Source organism: Hyperolius riggenbachi, chromosome 3 (genome assembly GCF_040937935.1).
Source record: "Hyperolius riggenbachi isolate aHypRig1 chromosome 3, aHypRig1.pri, whole genome shotgun sequence".
NCBI classification, from domain to species: Eukaryota; Metazoa; Chordata; class Amphibia; order Anura; family Hyperoliidae; genus Hyperolius; species Hyperolius riggenbachi.
Genome location: NC_090648.1, coordinates 218,164,919 through 218,191,904, shown reverse-complemented (window position 1 = coordinate 218,191,904; position 26,986 = coordinate 218,164,919). Strand labels below are relative to the sequence as shown.

The 26,986-nt window shown below is 41.4% G+C and overlaps 2 protein-coding genes across 2 annotated transcripts in view; one reads left to right on the top strand and one right to left on the bottom strand.

Moving 5' to 3' along the window:
* Positions 1 to 22,560, top strand: part of REC114 (REC114 meiotic recombination protein) — a 165,918-nt gene extending 143,358 nt beyond the window's left edge. The window contains exon 8 of the mRNA XM_068275744.1: positions 22,261 to 22,560. The gene's annotated coding sequence lies outside the window, so the exon portion shown is untranslated. The remainder of the gene's footprint in view (positions 1 to 22,260) is intronic.
* Positions 1 to 26,986, bottom strand: part of NPTN (neuroplastin) — a 102,823-nt gene that overhangs the window by 2,170 nt on the left and 73,667 nt on the right. Inside the window, exons 6-8 of the mRNA XM_068275743.1 lie at positions 17,627 to 17,900; positions 10,983 to 11,004; positions 6,509 to 6,578 (exon numbers count right to left, since the gene is read on the bottom strand). Coding sequence (XP_068131844.1) covers positions 6,518 to 6,578; positions 10,983 to 11,004; positions 17,627 to 17,900 — 357 coding nt within the window. The 3' untranslated portion in view covers positions 6,509 to 6,517. The remainder of the gene's footprint in view (positions 1 to 6,508; positions 6,579 to 10,982; positions 11,005 to 17,626; positions 17,901 to 26,986) is intronic.

Below are 26,986 nucleotides of genomic sequence, written 5' to 3'. Positions count from 1 at the left end.
GAAGCGCCGATCGCGACGATCTCTGTACTGCCGCCACCGAACGGGACGTCACAGGACGACGCGACTTCCTGGCTGCCCCAACGCCGCCTGCCGTCCGTGTGCACCGGCCTTTAGAACAGGGTAATCATTGAACCACGAGACCCACAGCAATTGTTGCTGACCATACACAACTGATTACAATGCTGTACAGTATCATGTCAGATTACTGGTGCAGGTGTACAGTACCAGGCTGTATCAGTGGGTGCAGGGCGTGTGTGTGCTTCCATGGCTTCTCTTACATCAGGCAGCAGCACACATTAATGCAGCATGAACAGAGCAGCAGCTGACTTGACTATTCATTGGACTCACACTGACTCAGGTGCCACCCATTTTCCACCACAGCTGGAGACAGCTTCACATAGAGGACAAAAAACAAGTTTACTATACCAGGCGTTTCTCACATACATTTATAATGGAGATTGGCTGGGACATGGAGAGGTAGTTTACTATAGTGATTTTTTTTTTTTTACTATATCAAGATTATACTGTACTTAGAAAAAGTTCCAAGAAGAATCATTCACAGTGTTAAACATTGTTACATATAACATTAAGGGAACCTAAACTGAGAAGGATATGGATTTTTCCTTTTAAAATAATACCAGTTGCCCGACTCTCCTGCTGATCCTGTGTCTCTAATACTTTTAGCCACAGCCCCTCAACAAGCATGCAGATCAGCTGCTTTGACTGAAGTCAGACTGGATTGGCTGTATGCTTGTTTCAGGTGTGTGATTCAGCCACTGCTGGAGCCAAAGAGATCGGCAGGACTGACAAGCAACTGGTAGTGTTTAAAATGAAACATCCATATCCCTCTGTTAAGGTTCCCTTTAACATGCACTGTATAAATACATCACAGGGCAATATAAAAGCTTGGGAGATGAGTTTCTTGCATCTAGTCTTGTGAAAAGGACTAGGGGACATGATCTGCGCATGGGGGAAAACCGTTTTAGCCATTTACGAAGGAATGAGGTTTTTTTTTTACAGTAAGAGTGATTAAAACGTGGAATCTGTTACAACAAAGTAGTTATGGCAAATTCTACATCTGTGTTTAACCTGCTGGGCGGTCTGGACGAGCTCAGCTCGTCCAGTACCGCCGGAGCCTGCCACTCAGGCCCTGCTGGGCCGATTTGGCTCAAATAAAAAGCAGCACACGCAGCCGGCACTTTGCCAGCCGCGTGTGCTGCCTGATCGCCGCCGCTCTGCGGCGATCCGCCGCGAGCAGCGGCGAAAGAGGGTCCCCCCAGTCGCCTGAGCCCAGCGTAGCCGGAACAAAAAGTTCCGGCCAGCGCTAAGGGCTGGATCGGAGGCGGCTGACGTCAGGACGTTGGCTGACGTCGATGACGTCACTCCGCTCATCGCTATGGCGACGATGTAAGCAAAACAAGGAAGGCCGCTCATTGCGGCCTTCCTTGTTTATTCTGGGCGCCGGAGGCGATCGGAAGAACGCCTCCGGAGCGCCCTCTAGTGGGCTTTCATGCAGCCAACTTTCAGTTGGCTGCATGAAATAGTTTTTTTTTTATTAAAAAAAAACCCTCCCGCAGCCTGCCTGGCGATCTTAATAGAACGCCAGGCAGGTTAAGGGGAGTGTAGATACTTTCCTTGAGTTGAAAGACTCTATGACTATAATTACTAGGTAACGCCCGTAATAGGGGTTTTAGCCGATTGCCATCTGGAGTAGGGAAGGAATTTTTTTCCCTTTTGTGGCTAATTGGACCATGCCTTGTAAGGGTTTTTCGCCTTCCTCTGGATCAACAGGGATATGTGAGAGAGCAGGCAAGTGTTGTCCCGTTTTTCTTGGTTAAACTTGATGGACGTATGTCTTTTTTCAACCCAAATAACTAAGTAACTATACAACAACCAAGAGGTTGTTTTTAATGTTATTTCTAACATGTGGTGGTTAGTATCTTTTATACATCCAACAAGTGGTTCAGTAAATCTCAACTTTGTTTCCTTGTAACACCCAAACTCCAGTTTCGTTTGCAATGCATTTCAATAAATGTACATACTTGGGAGTGGATTTGCAAAGGCAGATACAAAGAAAACTGATGGAAAAGTAGTGCAATTTAGCAAGCCAGTCAGTCAAGTTTTAGCTGGTAAATGAAACAGGGTTTATTGAGTACATTAGGTGGATTTCTGCACATGCATATTTTACTGTATACTTAATGCCAAACAACCGCCAAATGGCTCCTTATGAATAATGCATATATAGGCAGCAATTCAGCCAAACCATTGGGAATCACCTGGTTACAGACCCTTCCTCTTTAACAGTAGTTGTTACATTATATATAGTGGCGCTATGCTAAATATATACCATATTTTTCGGACTATAAGACATTTACAACCACAAGACATACCTAGGTTTAGAGGACAAAAAAAAAACGGAAAAAAATATACTAAAACTGGGTGCAACCATGGTGCAGGGGCATCTTGTGAACTGCACTGCTCTCCCTCTTATTAAAGTGTAAAGTCCCTAGCTCCCCAGCCAGAACTCACATAGGAAACACTGTAAACTGGAATCACTGAACCGTCCAAGCCCTGCTCTTACCACTCCACGTGGTCTCTCCTTCTGGCAGCTTCAGTGTAGTCCGATATCACTGTAAGTGCACAGAAGCCTGCCCTGCATGCTGGGGATCGTGTTTCACATGTCTCTCTGTACTCTTCTAATCTGACGCAGCCCCGTCTGTGCTGTCTCCAAGCTGCACACAGGCACCCTGCTACTATTTTCGACCATACTGCAGTCATGTGTCTCTGCAGGGCTCCATATGGCTGCCGGTAATAAACAAATAAGGCGAAGAGCAGTGCGCTATCTGTAGAGGTTTTTATTGACCACATGACTATAATGTGGAGGAAGTAGTAGGAGGACATCTGTGTGCAGCACAGATACAGGGCTGCATCAGGTCAAATAAGGAGAGAGGCATCTGCAGCACAATCTCCAGCAGTGCATCAGATCAGGGGAGGAGAGAGGCATTTGCAGCACGATCCTGGCACTGCATCAGATCGGGGGAGGAAAGAGGCACTTGCAGTAGTAAGGCTTCAGCACTCACAGCAGCATACTAAGGCTGGAGACAGTGGACACGATGGAATAGGAGTGTGTGGCTGAATACGTAAGCTTCTGCTGCCCTTACTTGCTTTTGGGGGGGGGGGGGGGGGGGAGAGGGGTTTGGAACACCTGGCCATACACTCATAAGACGCACTGACTTCTCCCCACCACTGTAATCCTAGTGTTCAGATGTTACCTTCTTGAGTGAAATAAGGGTTTGGCTAAAACAGAAATTTTGATCATATGACCAGAGGCGGAGGCAAGTCTGGGCTTTAGGTCAGGAGCTTTTCACATACCATATTCTTTGCTCCATAGGATGTATGCAACCCACCCACCCCTCCCAAGTATGTGTGTAAAGGAGGGGCAGGTTGTGGACCAAATAACAAATATGGGGCCAGCATCAGGTCTCCCCTCCACCCAACACATTCGCATGTCCTGCAGTGTCTCCTCTACATGCCACTGTGTCACAGAGAAGCGTTGGATAGGAAAATGTGCGCTCTGCCGCTACTCTGCTGGGCACCGTGTGAGCACTGTTAGCTTGTAGGTTAGGAGGTCACACAACAGGGAGCACTATAACCAGGAAGAGGATGCTATAACCATGGAGGATGGCGGCAGCACGTGTACACCACAAGGCTGCAGTTTGCATACAGAGACTGCAGCAAAGAGGAGCTGGTGGCTGGGACCCAGAAGAGCTGTAACCAGGAAAAAAGACACTGTAACCATAGATGATGGTGGCGGCAGCGTGTACGGAGACTGCAGCAAAGAGGAGCCGGCGGCTGGGACCCAGAAGAGCTTGATTGTGGATGATGGAGCGGCAGGATCAGATAAGTATATTCTGGGGGCAAAATCCATACCTTTAGAATATGACGCACCCACTTTTTCCCCCCAGTTTCCCAAAAAAATACGGTACTTATCACAATAAAATGATCTATATCTTCTTTTTTTCACCTCCAAATAGGCTTTCTTTGGGTGCTACATTTTGGTAAGAATTATTTTATTCTAAATGTATTTTAACGGGAATAATAAGAAAAAAATTCATTTCTTAGTTTTCGGCTATTATACTTTTAAAATAAAACGTTCTACTGTGGATAAAACCCACGCATATTATCTGCCTATTTGTCCTGGTTATTACAATATTTAAAGGGAGTATGAAGATATTCAAAATTCTTCTTTTTACTGTTCATTTATCTTCAGCAATATGAGCATAGGTGAAACGCCGCATACCCGCGGCAGAATAATACATTTAAACCCCCAAATCCTGGAACAAAAATCTACAACTTTCCAGGTCGTGGATTTTGCTGCCCAGGGGAGGCAGAGACTTGTGCTGTAGCTCTGCCTCTGCTAGAGTCAATCTGCACTGATCTCCACCTCTCCCCGCCCCTCTCAGTGAACTAAGACAGAGGGGCGGGGAGAGGCGGCAATCAGTGGAGATTGACTCCAGCAGACAGAGGCAGAGCTACAGCACAAAGCTTTGCCTCTAACAGGAAGCGATCCCCGAGTTTTGCCCCAGGGATTTTTTGGGTTTAAAGAGGAGCTGTTAGGTATAGGGTCTCAGAGAAAATAAACACATATATCAGTAGCTAAAGATTGGCTGTACTTACATTACATATGCATTTCACTGTCCACGTTTGGATTTCACAGAATTTGTATATAGTATATGCAGAGATAGATGCTCCTGACAGCTCATGGCAGGCTCCATGTTTGTGAAGCCAAATGTGTCGTCATGTCCTGCCTGCTTCTGATCACAGATAAGCTCGTTCTTGAACAACACGGTGTGCAGTGAATATTAATGAGCCATGTGGCTAGGAACAATAGCTGAGTCCTGCAGTGTACTCTGCCCCGAGATTTATCAGTGCTTCGCGCTGGACTGATTAGAAGCTCCTGTACCGTCTCATTAGCAGCCGAGGGGAGGGCCCCAGAATGCTTTGCAGTTTAGCTGCGGCTTGCGTCTTTATGGGTCTATAACAGACTTTAAGATAAGCACACATCAAAGGTAACTGAAATGTTTATCTTCACTAATGGCTTTTGAGCTTCCTTCTAAACTGTTTAACACAGGAGAATAGAGGTTTAAATTAGCTTCTGCAGCCTGACAGTTACTCTTTAAATACATTGTTCTGCCATGGGAATACGGCGTTTCACCTATGCTCATATTGCTGAAGATAAATGAACAGTAAAAAGAAGAATTTTGAATGGATTCAGAGACTCTTTAAAATATGTCCTAAGTACAATGTATGCCAACAATATTTTATTTGGAAATAAAGGTGTATTTTTCAGTTTTGCATCTATCACTAATTACAAACCCTTCTTTGCAAAAATAACAGTAATATACCCTCATGACTTACATATTAAAAAAAGTTAAGTCCCTAAGGTAACTGTATTTTTTTTAAATGTAATTTTTTTCTATATAAATGTTTTATTTTGGTAACTATGAGGGAGTGGGGTAGGTAAGGGGTTAAATTTATTGGCGGATTTATTTTTAGGTAATTTAATGCATTAGGGTGTATTTTTACTATTTGGCCACTAGCTGTTCCCCCACTTTATATTCCTGCATACTGAGAGTACGCTTATAGGAAGTAGTGTGTGTAAAAAAAATAAAGAAAGAAACAATTAAGTTCTCCCTACTCAAACCGAGGCTGGAAAAAGAAAAATCTTTGCTAGAGTTTGAATTACCATATTTTTTAGACTATAAGATGCCCCTGACCATAAGACGCACCTGGGTTTAGAGGACAAAAACCAGGGGAAAAAAATCTATACTAAAACTGGTGCATCCTTGGTGAATCTTGTCGATTATGCCTCCTTTGTAACGCATGGGTCTCCCTGTGTCTTCCTCTGTTCCCATGTGTCCTCTATGCCCCTTTGTGTCCCCGTGTCCTGATTTTTGAACGCTTGCCAATCCAAACCTCCAACCAGCCGCAATGTCAGGGACTCTTTGTACTGTGCCCATGCAGAGGACTGCATGGGCACAGTACAAAGAGTCCCTGACATTGCGGCTGGTTGGAGGTTTGGATTGGCAAGCGGTCAAAAATCAGAAACTTTGACTATAAAATGCAGTGACTCCCCCCCCCCCACTTACTTTTGGGGAGAAACAGGGAGTCTTATAGTAAAAAAAAATACAGAATCTGTCCTAGTAAAATGATTTTTAAAATCCATTTTACATTTTAAAAGGTGCTCTCAGTATACCTCAAAATGAACCAAAAGGGCATGTCTAAAGAAAAGAATGATATCCACATACATGCAGCAATCAAACTGGATGAAATCTGTAGGCCAGGTTGTCGGTATTGTGTAATGAAACAAATGGCTTCCACTGTCTAAGTGTATGACACATGTATTGTATAAAACAATTAATAGTTGAATTATTAGTCAGTTAATAGAAGAGTTTCATGTGTGGCCAACGTTACATGGTTAATTGTGCATTCAGAAAACATTACTTACAGTGGTTGCTTAGCTTGTGTTTCTTTGCCTCAGATTTTTATCTTTGTGGTTGTTTGTAGAATTACTCTTCCTACAGTGAGATAAGAGTAACGACAGGTTAAAGAAGTACAGCAGGGAAATAAGTTGCTTCATAAAAGGCAAGTAAATTAGCTATGACTGTATTCAGTATACTACTTTCCAAACACCAAATGTACCACAAGGTAATGGTCCATATCTCTACTTCATAGGTAAAGTAAACCTGAAGTGAAAAACTGATGGGATAAATCTATAGCCACAGAATAAGACTCTCCTGGAGACGCATGACTGCTGTCCATAATATTAAAGCGGAATATAACCCGGCATTTCAACTTTGCTCTAAAACATTATTTACAGTATATTATATGCAACCAGCATTTTTTTTTACTAGACCAGCATTGGAAGGGTTACACAGGGCTTTAAAGTCCCTAGAGATTTCTGCAGACGCATCCGAACTTCAGTTAGATACTTTTTGTTTACAAATATGTATCTTTTAAGTGTTTATTGTGACTCATCTCTCTCACTGAGAAGGAGCTTGGAGGACAGCCAAAGAGTGTGTAACTGTTTATCAATAGATACATCTAACTAAATAGAATGTAACTATCTGAACGTCTGCACGGAACTTAAAACCTCTGTGTTTAACCCTTCCAATGCTGGGCTAGTAAAAAAAAAATGCTTTTTGCATATAATATGCTGTAAATAATGTTTTAGAGCAAAGTTGAAATGCAGGGTTATATTCCGCTTTAAAGTGGAACTAGAGTCAAAATTTCTCCTCTGCTCCAAAATATTAGTCAAATCATAAAAGCTGTAAGGACAAAGTAATTTCGTAGAATTACTGAACTGGTTAAACGCCTATGTTTCAATTTTCTGGTAAGCTTATCATTTACATGCTGGGAAGCATCCCACATTGTTCTTTGAATACTAATTGCAGCTGATAAAACAGATCAGGTCGCATTGAATTGTACCCGTTTCAAGAAAATATTATATATATATATATATATATATATATATATATATATATATATATATATATATTATATATACATACTTTTTTTTTAATCTGTGCTCTTTAACCTCTTGTAGAGCAGCGGTCTCTGGCCTCTTAAGGACCAGAGGCTTTTTTTTTTTCAGGAAATCGAGATGTGATCACTGTGATTGGCTCACAGGGATTGCAGGCTCATTGGCTGCTAACTAACGCATGGTGCTCTGCTATTATTTTGACAGAAGAGCAATCAGGCTGCAGCAATGTCAGAGTGGGGCGAACGGCAAGAACAAGCCCGTGAGTAACTGAAATCTACACCCTGGCAGGGATAACAGCTCCCAAACAGGGCAAAGATTTCAACTACTGCGGTCCGGAACTGGTTAAAAAAATGCTAAAATCTTGTTCGTCATAGCTATTTAAGTGTATGTACAGTGCTATGCATACAAATAACTGCTGCTTTCCTTTTCTTTTTCTGCCTGAAAGATTTAACCATTCAGTTATGCAATTGACAGTTTCTCTCGCGGTGGGACCTAGTTGGACTATAGCGTAAAGCCAAGTTCCCACGGGGATCTCCGGTGATGAACGATCATTCCCCGATCCATCTGGCCTAATCTACAAATGTTGTTTGTGGCCGTAAAAACAATTGGGTATACGATTAAAAAACTATCATGGGAGTTTATGGAGATCTTAACGATTGCTCATACAGTGATCTGACAATCGTTCAATATGAATGAACACATTCGGTGATGACAGGTCATTAAACATTGTTTAATTAATTTTAGTTAAACAATATTGCGTGATATCACAAAAACAAATGTTTACTATAAACAAGTGTCACTAAAATTATGTTGTGGATACGAACATTAACCCTCACTCAAAAGGAATTACAGCCTTAAAACTCTTTCCTAGAAGAGAACAGCTTCTAAATGTGGGGAATGGATTAAAAAAAAAAGTCAATAGTTCATATACTGTAGCTCTGGGAAACAGAAACTGTGTGAAAGGCTGTAATTCATGAGACAATACAATATTAACCACTTGAGGACCCCCCCCCCCCCCCCAGTGACCAGGACATTTATTACTAAATGGCCACTGCAGCTTTAAGGCCAATCTGCAGGGCCGAACAACTCAGCACACGAGTGATCCCCCCCCCCCCCCCCCACCAACAGGGCTTTCTGTTGGTGGGGTCTGATCGCCCCCCCAGGAGTTTTTTTTTTTGTAAATATTTATTTTATTAATTTTTTAATAAAATGTACTATATATTGAATTTTCAATTATGATATAATGAATTGGTTGTGTAGTACAGCTAAGAAATAAAGCATTAGGAGCAGAGACATAAGTCTAATATTTGTTTCCAGTACAGGAAGAGTTAAGAAACTCCAGTTATCTATGCAAATAGCCATTGAGCTCTGTGACAAACAGAGAGCTCTGACTTCTGATTAGGTTATCTCAGCTGTATTGTTTTTTTCTTTTGCAGACAACAATTCAAGACAGGTCAAAAGTTCACTGCCTGTTCTGTAAAAACATTTAGGGCCTGTAGAATGTGGAGTAGTGTATAAACTGCAAATATTAGAGAATGATGCAATGTTATAAAAAAAATGCTATAGAACTGAAAATAAAAATGAGAATTTTTTTTTGCTACCAATGTTCTAGTAATTACCCCTACTACACAACCAATTCATGATATAATTTTTTTTCACTTCGGTGTCTCTTTAATACTTTTTTGAATGCACCGTAATGGTAACTTAGTACGAAATGGTTTCACTAGCCCTTTAGAAGAAAACTGGTACAGGTAAAGCCCCGAGTTACGAATGCTTGACATATGAACAACCAATAATATGTACTGGCCCATCCCGCCGTGATGACATCATATCCGCGTGGGGGAAGTTTGAAGGAGCAGCTTGAAACGTCCCCCTTGTCACAGTGCGTGTAACCCACAACAGCAGCGTTGAGCCCACCTGAACCCTCAACACCGCCGTCCTCTGCTTGCTCTTGTGTACAGCATTTATTCCTGTATGTCACGTGACATACAGGAAGTGGTGCAGCATACTAGAGGGAGCAGGAGGCAGAGTGGATAGACAAACCGCTCTGGACTTGGGCTGGAAGGTGAGTTAAAGAGCAACTGTAGAGAGAGAGAGATATGGAGGCTGCCATATTTATTTCCTTTTAAGCAATACCAGTTGCCTGGCTATCCTGCTGATCATCTGCCTCTGATACTTTTATCCATAGCCCCTGAACTATACTGAAGGCTGGGGGGAATGCAGCACAGAAACATAGGTCAAAATGTAAATTGATCATATAATGAAAGGCAAGTTGTAATGATAGACAGATTTTTAGTGACAGCCAGATTGTACTAAGCAGAGTGAGGAAGGATTCACACTTCTTCCTTGCAGGCAACATGCATGTCATTGTCCCACTCACCATGCACGTTCATCTTCATTACGAAGTGGGCAGTTAAGACAAAATAGATAGTGATTTTAAAGGAGATAACGCACACGTTGTGTGGGTAATGCAGCACAGACTTAAAGGGGCACTTAAGTCTGTGAAAAAAAAATGAGTTTTACTCACCTGGGGCTTCCAGCAGCCCCCTGCAGCTGTATTGTGCCCACGCCGACTCCATCAGATGCTCCTGTCCCCGCCGGCAGCCACTTCCGGTTTCAGCGACAGGAGCCGACAGGCTAAGAACGTGAGTCTTTGCGTTCCCAGCCACAATAGCGCCCTCCTTGCTGCTATATGCTACAGCAGCATAGAGGGCACTATTGTGTCCTGGAACGCGAAGAATTACTCGCGTTCCCGGCCTGTCGGCTCCTGTCGCCGAAACCGGAAGTGGCTGCCGGAGGGGACAGGAGCATCTGATGGAGTCGGCGTGGGCACAATACAGCTGTAGGGGGCTGCTGGAAGCCCCAGGTGAGTAAAATTTTTTCGTAGACTTAAGTGCCCCTTTAAGTTTTTTCCCTACATGTGAAAAATCACATTAAGTGTGAACAGCCCACTGAAAACCTCCTTGGCTGTAGGACTTCAGATTTTATGGTCTAAAAGCCGTGCACACTTTTTTAGACCCCAAAATACAGATAAGATGATACGCCAGAGAGATTCTCCAGCAAGCCCTGCACAGAAATCACCTCCCGGGAGCCAGCACTGCATTTCTTCCTCCTGTCCTCAAGGTGGCATTCTATCTCTATAGTGAGATTGCCGTCTGTCATCACCTGACTGATCATGATCTCACCCGAGAGATGAGGAGCTTCTGGAGCACAGAAGAGACGGCTGTTAGTGTCCAGATCCTGGGGGAGGGGAGCTCTAAATTCTGATCTGCAGATTCCTCCCAGCGGCCACCCCAATCCAGGCTCAAGATTACCGCTAGCAGCATATTTTTTTCAACCCCAAACCTGGGTGGGGAATACTGCCAAGGAGGTTAAATTCAATTCTGTTTTAAGCAAAAAAAAAAAAAAAGTAACACTTCATATACTCTGGTTTACTTACATTGGTCCAGCTGGTTCATCATCTGTAGTGAGCACCCAAGGGAAAAGGAAATAAGAAAGATACAAAATCCTAGTTAGATAAGAGTTAACAGCATAACTGCACACAACTCATAGCTGACATGACTGTAGCTCACTGCCTGGATGCTTTACAGCCACTCAAGGCAACTTGCTATTACAGTTCTAAAACATGGTTGGTTATGTACTTTAAGATGAAGCATAAGTCTGATATCAGCCATGAAGGACTGCAACTGTAGTGGACAGATTGTTGTGATAGAATTGAAACCATCCTGTCCCCTAGTTCCAGTGGTTCACTCAAAGAATTAATGACAAGACAAACCCAACATTTCAATTGTAAAATCCTGCTGGCTATTTTCTTACAGTGGGGTGGTTGATGTGCTAGAAATGACAGCATAAGGTTCTACACGCTACATTACCTAGATTATAAATAACCTTCTATGGACTAAACTATTGCTGGAAGATTAAGTTTGTACCCAACATAAAAATGCAAATGGCATATAACAAGTATTACCATCCTCTTGCCCCGCCAGACTTCAGCTACTAGATGATTAATTAGACCATGTGCAGTGGATCCTATATCTGTGGTGGCCAAATTGACAGCATCTTATCTCCAAGTAGAATGACTAACATATTTATATATATATATATATTTTTTTCTACTTTTGTGAAAAGGTAGATCCCTACATATAGGTGTGAGAAATTGAGCAGGTTTCACTGAAGTCTTGAAGAAAAATTTGCAGCAGGATTCCACAAGGAGACTAGTGCACATGAAGCCATAAGATGGAGATAAAGTTACAATCTTTGAAACGAGTGTTGTAGCCTGCATGAGCATAATCAAGGAGTAATATGATCCTCGGATCCCTATTACTTCCTTTCTACCTGCTGGCAGCGCATGGACAAAGTCAACAGGTAGACAAAAAATATACCTCTGAAGAAAATTAAATACAAAAGAGGAAAAACAAAGCAAGAAATAAAGAAAAAACAAACTGTGCACAAACAGTCAACAAGCCTTTGTCCACAGACATCTGGTAACTAGCAAAATGCATTTTGAAATGGGACAAATAAGTCAGACTGGGGAGGGCTACAGCGTGCTGTATTAAATGTACAGGAGAGCTACATTTACACAGAGGGCCTGAAAGACACAGCAATCAATTCCCTAGACAAACACACTCACACACAAATGCAAAACCAAACCATTCAATGTCAGGAAAATATATTTCCCAGTAGGACTTGAGACTGAAGAAGGTAAGAGCTGACAAATATACGCCATGGTAGCTTGTCAGTGGTACTGTATCACCGAGAAATGTATGTAAAATCCTCAATTCTATCACCTGTATTAATAATTCTGGAAGATTCTCTAGCTCCATCTAGTGTTCCCATTCTTACTTAACAGTGGCTTTCTGGGAATATAGAGATATCCCAAAATGGTTGTATGTGTTTGTTTCAAATACAGTCTTAGGGCCTGTTTCCACTACCAGCAGATTGGATGCAGAAAAACTTACTCCAATGAATGCCTATGGGCCTGTTTCCACTAAACTAGTGATCTGCAAACTTGGCTCTCCAGCTGTTAAGGAACTACAAGTCCCACAATGCATTGCAGGAGTCTGACAGCCACAGTCATCATTCATAAAGGCAAATGCATTGTGGGACTTTTAGTTCTGTAACAGCTGGAGAACCAAGTTTGCAGATCAGTGCACTAAACGCGATTTTTCTGATGCAGATTTTCCCATAGGCATTCACTGGAGTCAGTTTTTCTGCATCCAATCTGCAAGTAGTGGAAACAGGCCCTTATGCACAAAAATATACATGGGAGGGGGAGGAGGGCAGTTATTTTGCTTTTTAAAGAAAGTCTGTTTTGGTGAATCTTGGTACACAGAAATTGGAGTGGGTGGGCTACATGTTACATACTGCACATTATGTTATTCCTGGAAAACAACTATGGGCACTGGCTTCACCGATAAGACTAAAATTATTCAAGGTGGACTGCAGAAATGAAATTAAATGTGTACCACATTCTATAACAGGATAACCTGCATAATTGTATGTTTGTAAACAATTGAATATAGAATAGTAGTTGGTCAGTCAATAGAAATATGTACTGTATTTATAAATGCACAGTAACGAACACTGACTAAACACATGCTTTCTTTATGGTCCAGTTTAACAGAATATGGGCTACATTCACAAAAGCAGAGAGTGTAAATTAAGTTTACCAGAATTTACATTATTTGCGTAGCAAGTTATGCAAACTGCAAAACTCGCTACACAAATTGTGTAAAATCCCATTAAACGGCGTGCACTATCTGCACATTGTAAGTTTACCAAGCTTTTGTGAATATAGCTCTATACTGTAGGTTGTAATCTCACTGACATCATTACCAGCTTGCCAACAAGGAACTCCCAAATGATTGAGCCCAGTCTATAAAATGTATACAACGCTATCCATTTCTTTAATTAAAAAATAATTTAGGGGCTAAGCACCAGGGCTGTGCAGTCGGAGCAATTGTGGGTACTTGGAATAGGAGTCTGAGTAGGAGTCAGAGGATTTTTTAACCAAATCTATAGCTTTTGTAAAAATTAGACTAAGGAGTCGGAATCATTTTGGGTACCTGGAGTCGGAGTCAGTGGTTTCATAAATGAAGGAGTCGGAAGATTTTTGTACTGACTCCACTGCCCTGCTGAGCACACTTGCGCAGGTTTCAGCAACACATCAGTGTCGCATACTGATATGCATTGCTGTAATTTACACAGGAACACACAAGTGTGTGCTCAGGCCCTAGGTACAAAAATTAACAATCTTTTTTTCCCTTTACTATGCCATATTAGGAAATATCGGTAAACCTAAATGGGTATTAAGTTTAACTTAATATGCATGCTCATAAAAAACGCAGTGTGCGTAAGGATATGTTTACTAAAGGACTATCGTCGTGGAGCTATAATTTGCAGCTATAATTCAAACTAAATTTATCTTGGAAATGAATCCTAAAAGTTTAACTTTGGGCAATTTGCTACACTGAGCAGACAGATAATGTCCACCATTCTTAGTTCAGTGTTTTAGCTTCCCAAGTGCCATCTGCTTGTAAACTGGGCAGTGAGTTATGTGTCAGCATAAAGATTCACTGTTCAATGAGTAAGCCAGGCTACGCAGAAAGCTAATACTATAATGTAAAGGATGGTATCTGACCAAGTAAAATTTCTTACCTAAATGATAATTCTGTTCAAATGTCTATTTTTCTGTTATGTAGTTAACTGTTTGCCTAGAGTACCTATTTAATATAAAGCTAAATAACAAATATAAATTCAAAGTGCCCATTAAAGGTTGCTTCCTTAAAATTCTAAAAAGCGAAAAATATTGTCAACCAACTTATATAAGAGCTGTAAATGAGCTGGTAATGTTTTATACCAGAATGTGGAGAAGGTGGTTCATAACAACAGTCCTCTTGTGAAACCAATTAGGCAATACTTTTAAAATGTCACGGTTTTGTGGGTGTAAAGCATCAAGAAATAACATGAAAATGCCTAAAACGGCACACAAACAAAAGAGGATTGGCGTTAAGAAACGTACAAGTTTGCCGTAACATGTAAGGATACACGTCTTCTAGCTTTCTTGAAATTACACCACACACCATTTTAATTGACCCAGTACCATAACAAGGACATAACAAGCTATGATCCTACCTCATGTGGTAAGAAACAATAGGAAGGGGAAGGGCAGTGAGTAATAAACGTTACAGAAAACCTGCTTTTTAAAATTTGTTAAAGCAAGGGGTAAACAAACAAGAAAACCAAAACAAACTCAAATTAGTTGTGAAAGTGGATGAGGGAAACTCCAAAGTGTTAACATCATGGGCTTGAGCAATCCCAACAACGGAAGCGAGATTAGACAAACTGGAAAAGCATGCAGAGCTCGCACTTACCACCATAATATTTAGGGTTTGATGCAATTGAAGGGGGGGAAAAAAAAAGTCACAGTAACCGACAAGTATCATTAGAGAAGCTGCCTCCCTGGATCCCCCCTCCCAACCAACAAAGTAAAGAAAACTTAAAAAGAAACCCCTTTGGGAGAAAAGAAATGGAAAGATTGATCTAATCTGTGTAGCTGAGAGGAGGCAAGCAAATGTGAAGCGGATAGGAAGCAATGGTGAAAGGAAGAGCAGGTTTATTCAGGCAGTGCCCAATTAGACCAGCAGGACACACTGAACTGCTAATAAAACGACAGAAAAAGCAGCAGAGCATCCTGCTGGTAAATTATATTCAAAGGTAGAATCTTAGCACACACACACACTCATGCACACACCATATATTTCTATGTAAATAAAAAAATAATAAAAAAAAACAACTAAAGAGTTCAGGCCTCTGGTTAATAAGGTTTCAAAATTACTAGTCCGTAAATATATATTTTTTTCTTTACTTTTTCTTTTTTCTTTTTTAACAGGGAGCAAAGTAAACCAGAGGGTGGAACACAGAATCAAACTGTACACCTTCCAATTCCACCCCCAAACAGTTATTTAACAGTGATGTACCTCTCACTATTAGGTCAAGTAAAAAAAAATCTAGGAATAAGATCACCTGCACTAAGATTTATTAGACATTGGCATTTTATGTAAATTGTTGGGATGGAAATGAAGACAGCTTGGTTAACTATGTGAAATGTTGAACTCTTTGACTCAATTAGTTAGATCTATTTGTTTAAAATGTTAAATTGGTGAACAGTCCAGCAGCAACTACCACACACTAGAGATGTTGAAATGATATGCGCGTCTTGGAGATCACCATCGCTGCAGCAGCCTACTTTGCTGCAGATAGGAGATGCATAGCTTGCTGCAACCAAACAATTGGGCTGCTGAAGCTGGGAGCGATGGCAAAGTTGTCTAAAAACAAAGCATCCATTGCCAAGCAAAGTCTGAAACTAGTCAACTAAAGCCTATTGAAAATGCATGGGATATATCATTAGATTACGTGAAGGAAAAAGCTGAGCCAGAGAGAACAATTGTTTATTCATGCCAGAGAATGAAAAGCACTGCTGATTATCTGTACTGGGGAAAGTTCCCTAAATCTTGCATGTTGGAAAAGCAATGCTAAGAGTAGTATTTACATACCGTAATTCTAACCTCTGCTTTACAGAATTGCAGCATGTATCAAATTGAGCAAAGAAAACACACAAACCCATGATCTAGAGTGTTTCAAGAAAAAGCTTGTTACACTCTATTCTATAACTTCTTGTTGCCATATGACCATGGAGTCATTTCAACAGTGTGTTTCATGCCCACAGCAAGCTGGCACCAGGGCTCAGGCATGTTTTATACAAACCTCAGGACATAGAAAAACATTATGCTGTCCCTGCAGAGAAGAGTTATTTAAAAGCATACAGGCAGCAGACTTACCAGAAATACCATGTAAAGGGGAGAAATGTGTGAGTGACAGTGTTAATCACAAAAGAGAAATCCTTTTCATATAGTACACGTAAAATAATGGATCAAAAATTATACAGGACATGTGGAAAGCAGAGGTGCTGTCCATTGCAACCACATTTTTCCTTATATTTCAATGGTTAATAGGTCTGCTTTTATGTGTTTATATGTTAAACTCCTTTGTTTGTGACTTTGAACTGCGGCTGGGGCCTGAACTGAGTGCTATGTGGCTGTCTTTATCTACATATACTCATGCATAAATATTTGCACATATGTAATGATGTGACCATTAGCTTTATAAAATGTGTGTCAAGACAACTACAGCTTCAGATTTTACCAGTGCTTTCGGCTCTGGTATCCTTTAATTTTAATAGCATTGCCGTAATTCATGAATCTTAGGCCAAAGCACTGCATTGCTCTGCAATTCTGCAATTTTTCCAGATGCGGTTGCAATGCCATTTATTTATAATGTATGGAATCGCACAGCAAATGCACTGAGATGCAAGAAACTATGCATTGTGTTTCACCCCAGAATTGTAACGCATGCTTGCTTGCATTTCTGCATGGTGCGGTGAATCACAACGCATGGATGGGGACATCAAACAGTGCAGTCTATGCACTTCTGATGTCCTTACAGATCACATCACTGTGCGTTGCTGAACATGATAAGCAGCACGAGTGGAAACCAGGCCTTAGGGCTCATACTGCTACAACTATCACAAACATAACTGGCACACCAGTGAAATAAATTCCCTTGTTGTGGGAACCTTTATTCAGAGACCGTTGAGATGCTCTATTTTTTTAATCTGTCTCTGAACTGTTGTGCAGACTTTGCCATCAGCTGAAATTCTTTCCAACCTGTGTTGGTAGTCGTACCAATGCTTTATGTTTTTATGACAAAAACACTTGTACAATGTACATACGTGACAATGAAAAATGCTGAAGTACTGAGGAGAATTAAAAAACTTAAACCTATACATTTTGCATTGACACTCATGAGCATGGCGTGGTCTCATGCTCTGCAATTGAGGAACTGCTGGTTTACTGAGTTAAAACACGGGTTTCTTTATTTTTATCATACCAGCATTTCTACTTGTATTGTAGCCTGCAGGCACATTTTACCTTTCTGTACACATTTAAAAAATGCTTGTTTAAGTTTTTTCACAGCACAAGACTGGACATTTCAAAGCGCATTATGCCCCTGCCCTTTTCTTACCATCAGGCACCTCGTCTGGTCTTTTACGCTTCTCGTACACCACAATGACGACTGCCAAGATGACTATTTCTGCTACAATGCCAAGGAAAGGCCACACTGGTGCCAAGTGACTGCGCACCCTTAAGATGATACGACTGGTTTCATTACCAACTGTATTTGAAGCATTGCATATGTACACCCCAGGATCGTCATTAATGTCCAGCTTTATGATTCTTAGCTCTGTGTAGCTTTCTTTGCTGCTGATAAATACACGTCCGCTTTCATTATTAACCATCTGCAAAATGTGAAAAAGAGAAAACAATTTAGCTTTCAAGGACAGTTATAGGAGAGAGGTACAATAATCATAAGAGAGCTAAGTTCAGGCATAGCTTTGTTCCGAGCTTAATGGGGATTTTGCAAAGTTTAACCACTTGAGGACCCTGGGCTTAAACCCCCCTAACGACCAGGCCTTTTTTTTTGTAAAATTGGCCACTGCAGCTTTCAGGCCAAACTGCAGGGCCGCACAACACAGCACACAAGTGATTCCCCCCCCCCCCTTTTCTCCCCACCAACAGAGCTGTCTGTTGGTGGGGTCTGATCCCCTCCGTTTTTTTTATTATAAATATTTGTGCTTTCTTTTTAATATATTTTACTATTTTTTTGTTTATTTTTCCTTTAACAATCCCTCCCTCCCCCCAGCTGGCCAATCATGGTGATTGACTGTCAAAGGCTTCTGCCTATGAGAGCCGATCACAGCTGTCCCCAGTACAGCGCTGCTGCTGATCGCAGCGCTGTACTAACAGTATAGACGGCGGTTAAGCCTGTCTAAGTCTCCCGAGCTGCGATTGCCGCTCAGAGACTGAAGGCGGGGCGGGGCTCCGCCCCCCCCCCCCCCCCCCCGAGCAGGAGATGCGCTCGCAGGCTGCGCGCTACTTCAAACTGCTGCCCAAGGACCTTTAGATTCTAATCTAAAAGATTTTGAATACAGATTGAAGCAATGAATGCAGCTAGCCACAGGTATACGTGCGTTCAATTTGTACAGCGGGTGACATGGCAGCGCTTTCATACAGAGGCTGTACCCGAATAATCTATCTGCATGGATGTGCAGAGCTCCAGAAACTGAACATTACACAACTAGCACTCAAACAAGTATAATAAAGGAGGGTGTTAGCTTCAGTAAATAATTTGTGCACAGATTATTGGACTTCCCCACGGCGAAGTCCAATAGGGAACAATGTGTGCAAATTATTTACTGAAGCTAACACCCTCATTTGTTATACCTGTTTGAGTGCTAGTTGTGTAATGTTGTTCATTTTCTGGAGCTCTGCACATCCATGCAGATAGATCATTCGGGTACAGTCTCTGTATGAAAACGCTGCCATGTCTCCCACTGTACATATATCCAAAATTATCAGGGATGGCCAATGAGATGCAAAATATTCCAAGTTGATGCACCTTAGCAAGATTCAACTAGTCTACTTTTAACGTGCATTAACTAGCATACACAATTTGCATTATCAGTCAACTCAAAATTATTTGCATCTCATTGACCATCCCTACTCTATTACTTTCTGCCCAAGAGTTCAAACCGGAGTCTCTAAAGGCTCATACACACATCAGACCATAGTCTTTGGAAAATGAAAGATCACAGACCAATTTTACGCCCTTCCATGTAGTATGAGAGCCATACCTACACAGCCTATTCTATTGAGCTGAACTCCCCATCAGATAGAAATCTTTGCAAGATGCTGCACACAAAGATGCTGTAGACATTCAAAAGATCAGTATCTGCAAAAGATCTGTTCCTGCAAAAGATCCGTTCCTGCAAAATGCATTCATAGTATATAGGATATCTGCAGATCCTCATACACACCTTGTTTAACAGACATTCATCTGCAGATCAGATCCACCAGGATGGATTTTCAGATCTGCAGAGGATTGTCTGATGAATGTCAGTTAAACAAGGTGTGTATGATGATCTGCAGATCTCACAGACTATGAATGCAATTTGCAGGAACGGATCTTTAGCAGGAACAGATCTTTTGCAGATAATGATCTTTTGTGTGTGTGCAGCATTTTGCAAAGATTTTTTTCTGATGGTGAGTTCAGCTCCATAGAAAAGACTGTGAAGGTATGGCTCTCATACTACATGAAGGGTGATAAGATAGGTCTGTGATCTTTCATTTTCCAAAGACTATAGTCTGATGTGTGTATGAGCCTTAACACTAGCATGGAAAATGGTTAACAATGCCTCTGTCCAGTAGTTTGGCTAGGAATACCCTTTGATGTTAGTTGAATCTATTTGCTGATGATCTTCAGTCTCACCTCTATACATTACTATAAATCTGAAACCGCACAGAGACAATATTTACTCCTATATCACGAATGATCTCTTAAAAATTGTTGGATTACCAGATGATCAGAAGTAAATTCCTTGGCTGACCAGTCAGAAATTATCATTAAACAACAGTTTTCTTAGTAATTTACTAATCGGATGTATGTACTGGCAAATATTGACTGGGACAACAAATATCATATGCATGCAGCTGACCATTCGGTACAAGTAAAACCCACTCTGAGCTTTTAGAGAACTAAGTATTAGTTGGAAAGGCATTGCACACATGTATCATGTTTTGCAAATGTTCAATTACCATCCACTAAACTAATCACCTGAAAGATCTTTTCATCTGTACACAGCCTCCAGCCAGGCATGGTAGCCATGCAGTTATATTTGTGATATACCAGGTAAAAAAACAACAATATTTTATATGCAGTTTTTATCTTGCACCAACACACAATCAGATTTCAGTTTAAGGTAGCCATACACTGGTCGATTTGCCATCAGATCGACCAACAGATAGATCCCTCTCTGATCGAATCTGATCAGAGAAGGATCATATGGCTGCCTTTACTGCAAACAGATTGTGAATCGTTTTCAGCATGAAATCGATTCACCATCTGTGACGCTGCCCCCCCCCCATCCCGCCAGCTATACATTACCTGCCCCGCCAGTGCGAGTCCCTCGGTCTCCACTGTCTTCTTCTCCACGCTGGGCTCAGAGTCCGGCTGGCGTCACTGAACTTCCTGTCCAAGGAACAGTAGAGGGCACTCTACTGTTTAAACTTCCTGCCGGGACAGGAAGTTCAGTAAAGCCAGCCGGACTCGGAGCCCAGTGTGGAGAAGAAGACAGCGGAGAGAGCGGGGACATGCGGCGGCAGAACAGGTAATGTATTGCTGCTAGCGTTGGTCATCGGGCATTCGAACACCGCTATCGACGCACTCCTGACCCGCCGGCAATCAAGCAAAATCTTCCGCACGGACGAATCGATGGAAACCATTGATTTTGGACGGAAATCGATCGTTCTCTCAACGTCACAGTGATCGAATCTGCTGTATATCAGCGGGAAAATCGTTAGGTGTATGGGCCCCTTTAGAACACCATCACTGCTATTTTTGTACTGCTCAATGCTTTACAAACCTATATAGCCATCAGGTGTGCACCTCTACTTAATGTGGGCCATGCCACTCTTGTTGTGCTCAATTTATTAAAAAAAAACAAAAAAAAAACAGCCCATTAATAATTAAACAATGAATGTCTTGTCAAAAATCTCCAACTGTGTACTTTTTCCAAAGGCCATTCTATGAGAAGCAATGTGGCTTGCCAATTGCATTTTAACAAATGCCATTACAGTATTTCTTTAAACTGTGGCGCCCTCCTGTGAAATTTTGGTCCATATTAGCACAGCAACTTCATACAGTTGCACAATCATGATGCTAATCTCCCATTCCCCCACAGCCTAAAGGTGTTTTTTTCAGGGCTGTGGAGTCGGTACAAAAATCTTCCGACTCCAACTCTGACTCCGGATACCCAAAATGGCTCAGACTCCGACTCCTCGGCTCTGACTCCTTAGTCTAATACTTAACAGGGCTGTGGATTTTGTACAAAAATCATCCGACTCCGAACGCCTCAGTTTATGAAATCAACGACTCCAACTCCGGGTGCCCAAAATTGCCCCGACTCAGACTCCAACTCCACAGCCCTGTTTTTTTTTTGGGTTGAAATCTGGTGTGCAGGCCATTGGAGTACAGTGAACTCATTGCCAAGTTCAAGAAACCAGTCTGAGATGATATGAGCTTTCTGACATGGTGCATTATACTGCTGATAGTAGCCTTTAGAAGATGGGTACATTGCGGTCATACTGGGATGGAAATCAATACTTTGGCAGGCTGTTGCATTTAAATAGTGCTCACTTGGTATTAAGGCGTCCAAAGTTAGCTAGTATAATGCACCCCACACCATTACACCACCAGCCTGAACTTTTGACACCAGGCAGGATAAATCTATGCTTTCAGGATCATGCCAAATACTGACCCTACCATCTAAATATGGCAGCTGATACATTTTTTCCAGTTTTGAATTATTCAATTTCAGCAAGTGTCTATATATTGTAGCCTCAGTTTCCTGTTCTTAGCTGATAGGTATGGTCTTCTGCTTCAAGGTTGGACGAGTGTTCATCGATGGTACTCTGCATACTTTGGTTGGAACAATCTGACCTATTGCTACTTTTCAATATTCTTGAAACAGTCTGCTCTGACATCAACCAGGAACTTTTGTCCATATAACTGCCACTGACTCTGTATTCTCTCTTTTTCAGACCATGCTCTGTAAACCCTAGAGAGAGTTGTGGGTGGAAATCCCAGCAGATCAACAGTTTCTGAAATACTCAGACCAGCTCTTCTGGTGCCAACAACCATGCTTTGTTCAAAGTCACTTAAATATCCTTTCTTTCTCATTCTGATTCTCTATTTGAACTTCAGCAACTTGTACTGACCGATTCTAGATGCTTAAATGCACAGAGTTACTGCCATGTTATTGGCTGACTGATTAGCTATTTGTGTTAACAAGCAATTGAACAGGTTTACTTAATAAAATTGGCCAGTGAGTATATATTAAAGTAGCATGTGTGTGTGTCACTTACGGAGATGATGTACTGGTTATTAGAAAAGTATCTTCTATGAAAAAGAGAAGCACAATGTGTAGGGTTGTTAAAATTGACGACCAAGTACAGTACTTTAAATCTACTAAAACAGAAGAATGAAATAAAAGATATCCACAATTAGGGGACAAGAGTTTTGACATTGAAAATGACTTCTAGAATATTTAAATTATGTTAAAGTGGTGGCAGGATAGTATACTGGTTAAAGACACCACCTTAGACACAGGAGACCAGGGTGTGAATCCTGGCTGCAGCCAGTTATCTATTCAACAAGGAGTCCTTAGACAAGACTCCCTAATGCTCCATGGTGGCCTACTAAGAACACCTTCAGTAGCTGCAGCTCTCAAGTGTTTAACATCATTATTTAAGTGTCATAACAACAAAGATTAAACAAAGCATTGAAGACCACATAAGCTTCTATTTTTCATTCCTGTGTAACCATACTAAATAGTGAAAGTAAGATAAAGATCTACAAGACCATGTACAGGCACTTATCAATGTGAGGCATAGATGCTAGATGCATATCCGTACAATAAAATGGTAAATTATCGATATCCTCATGACAATCATTCACCTCATCTAACAACATTAAAAAACGTAAATTATACAAGGTTTGAGCAGAAATTTTGTCTAAAATCAATTGCAATGCAGCTGGATTCCTAATCAATTCCCAATCAATATTTAGTGACATATCTACAGAGAATGTCCTCATTTTTAAAGGACTTCCGAGGCCAAATAAAAAAAAAAAGTTAAATTCCTGCATCATATTTGAAGGCACGGAGGACGCCGTCCGCGCCCTCCGTGCCGTTCCGCCGGGTCCCCGCCGCTCAATAGCCCCCCCCCCCCGACCTCACGGCCCGAGTCGGGCTCTCCTGCCTCTACAAACATGGCCGCACGAGCTGGCCTCGGCTGTGCAGTCCGCATAGCCGCGAGTGCGGCTGCGCAGCTCTAGGGCCAACTCCCCGATCCACGCTACAGGAAACAGCTGTACCGTGGATAGGGGGGTTGGCCCTAGAGCTGCACAGCCGCGGTCAGCTCGTGCGGCCATGTTTATAGAGGCAGGAGAGCCCGACCCGGGCCGTGAGGTCGGAAGCAGGCCCGGGGGGCTATTGAGTAGCGGGGACCCTGCGGAATGGCACGGAGGGCGCCCTCCGTGCCTTCAAATATGATGCAGGTATTTAACTTTTTTTTTCATTTGGCCTTGGAAGTCCTTTAATAGAGTTTGTGTTATACTGCATTGAATGTTTGTATAATATATACTGCCTGTTCAGAAAAATGTATAGTGTGCTCCTAGTCTTGGCCCGGATTTGTGACAAGGCCACATAGGCTTGTGCCTGGGCGGGAGTTGAGAAAGGGCAGTTAACATGCCAGCACAACACAAACCTGTCCGGTCCACAGTCACGCACTTTTCGGTCAGATTGCGGGCAGCATAAGCTACAGACTCGGCGCGAGCACAGAGAGGAAGTGCATATGAGCACGGAGGGGAGCATCAGCAGATTTATCACTCACTTTTCCTGGCTTCTAGCGCCTCTCCTCTTTCACTAGAACTTTGTTGTGATTACGCTGAATATACTCAGTTTCCCAACTATGGCTACCATGAAATTTCACCTCCACAGGGAAGAAAAAAATAGCTTCTGCTTGAAAAGTACATAGGGAAGTACAACCTTTCTAATTAATCAGAGATAAGAGAATCCTTTTCCCTCGCAAGCCCAGGTTACCCTGACCTTGAAGCGTTTGGACAAGAGATGACAAAAATACAAATGGCCGCTGCCATCAATAACACTATTACAAGCTCCTTCAATGCTTTAGAATAATGAAAAATATTCTAACCAGCAAGAGTAAAAAAATGCCAGTGAGAAAGTAAAGATGAATGAAGAAAATCTGAATACAGATGATCACAGAAGAAATATCAGTTAGGTTAAAGAGGCACTTTACTGAATATAAAAAGGTAATAAAATTGTTTATTTTTACAATATTGCGTTAGAAATAAATTTGTCACTGTTGGGCTACTATACAATTGTTAAAAGCAGTAAAAGTGGTGACATCTTTAAAGGGAACCTAAACTGAGAAGGATATGGAGTTTTCCTTTTAAAATACTAGTTGCCTGACTCTCCTGCTGATTCTGTCTCTAATACTTTTAGCCACAGCCCCTCAACAAGCATGCAGATCCGGTGCTCTGACTGAAGTCAGACTGGATTAGCTGCATGCTTGTTTCAGGTGTGTGATTCAGCCACTACTGCAGCCAAAGAGATCAGCAGGACTGCCAGGCAACTGGTAGTGTTTAAAGAGAACCAGAGACTAAGCACCCTCATGTATTTTATTACATTTATCAGTGGGAACATGACAGTAAACACCTACCCTGCTTTTAGTTTTATTCTTCTCAGTCTAATCTATCTGTTATCAACTGTGATAAGAATCCACCGACTAATTCAGTCTAGGTTTGACCTGGAATCATTATAGCTAAGTCACTCTTCTGTGGAGTCTTTTCAAGCCCAAGCCTGCCTCCTCCTGGCTCAGATTTCCTTACTCAGAGCTGTTGACATGGGAGGGGCTGCTGCTGCCGAGAAAGAAGCTCTGACACACACAAGTGTATCTGTGTGCATTGTGCAGCCAGTCATTATCTACTGTATGCAGTTTCATTTCTATGAGAGACACTTCCTACAGGCAGCCACACAGCATACCAGAATAATAGTTGAAAGCAAGACAGATGAAAGGCTGCAGCAGCCCTGCTTGTCTATAGTCTCAGAGTATAGACAGCACATCCAGAACAACTCATAACCCGGAAGCAGAACAGGTATGAGCCGGCGGCCATATTGGATATTTCCTGGAGCAATAATGGATAAAAAACACTCAAAAAGGCACACCAGAGTGGCGAAATTATCAGGTAGAGCATTTATTCTTTACAAGCTATCAACTGATATGTTTATTTTGTGTGAATCATTCATCTCTAGTTCCCTTTAAAAGGAAACATCCATATCCCCTCTCAGTTTTGGTGCACTTTAATGCAGGTAAGGTGCATCACTGTGGAAGGTTTGTTTGTTGTGAGTTCCAAAGTGGTCTCCCAGAGTACACTGGGAAAAAAGGCTTTGTGACATCATAGCCTAGGCTAACCATTATTGGGAGGACAGGGTTACCCACCAATATACAGCAATACAAAGATATAGGAAGGGGTTCTGATGCTGAAAACCAAGATTATTAACAAAACCTTGGGTATCCTGAATAATGGAATGCATTCCATGTTATTACGTTGCCTATTTAACCACTTCCCATTCTTGGGTTTTTATCACTTAAAATCTCTGATAATTTTGGCCATTCGGTTGCATCACTATTGATTCAGCAATAACTTTTTATTACTTATGCCACCAAAGTGATACATATTTTGTTTTGTTTTTTTTCATGACAATCTAGGGTTCTTTTGGGTAATATATTTTTTCTAAGAATTGTTTAATTTTAAAGGCATTTTACTGGGGAAAATTAGACGTCAACGCAAAAATTATTTTTCCCACGTTTCACCCTTCCTACTTTGCCACAGTTGTAAAACTCCTCAAAATACAATGGCTTCAATTCTGGTAGCTATGTGAGGTATTTTTTTTGTAGGTAAAATACCTCATGCAGTATTTTCCTTTTTTTTAGCAATTCTGAAAGATTTTTCACTATTTCCAAACATGAGGTAAATGTATAAAGTAAAGCATGAAGCATTACAGCAGTAAGCATGCAGTAAATAAATAATTTTATGATTATGTAGCAACCCGTGAAAAGTATATTTATAGGCATCCCTTATTAAAAAAAAAAAAATCCAGTAAATATTTGGAATTTTATTTCTACTATTCTTTTCTATTACACAGCCTAAATAGGAACGGCACTAAAACCGCAATAGGAACTGCACTAAAAACTGCAAAATGCATACAAATTGACTTTACCCCCAGGTACAGGCAGGTCTTAAACTGATCGGTAAATTATGTGCTAACATGTTGCCCAATTTCCATGAGATTAGCTATTTTCGGTAAATTACCTCATGAATTACCTCATAAATTTACCTCATGAGGTAAAACATGACTAAAACCTACCAGAATTGCTAAATATCATTACCTCACATGAGGTACTTTGTTTGATAACCCTACCAGAATTGAGGCCATTATGTGTCTCATCCCAATTAAAATGATATCATACATGCCATATTACATCACTAGTTGGGCATGTATTGTACCATTATTGCCAGTCTGTGCATCTGTACGTGCTCACTATGGCGTGTCATAGCCTGCGAACCCCAATGCTGTGCAAACACTCCGTATGTCCCTATGGTACTACAGTATTCGGAATAAAAACTATAATTATATTAAATCAATTAAAAAGGGGGATAGGTCCTTAAATGCATCAGGTACTT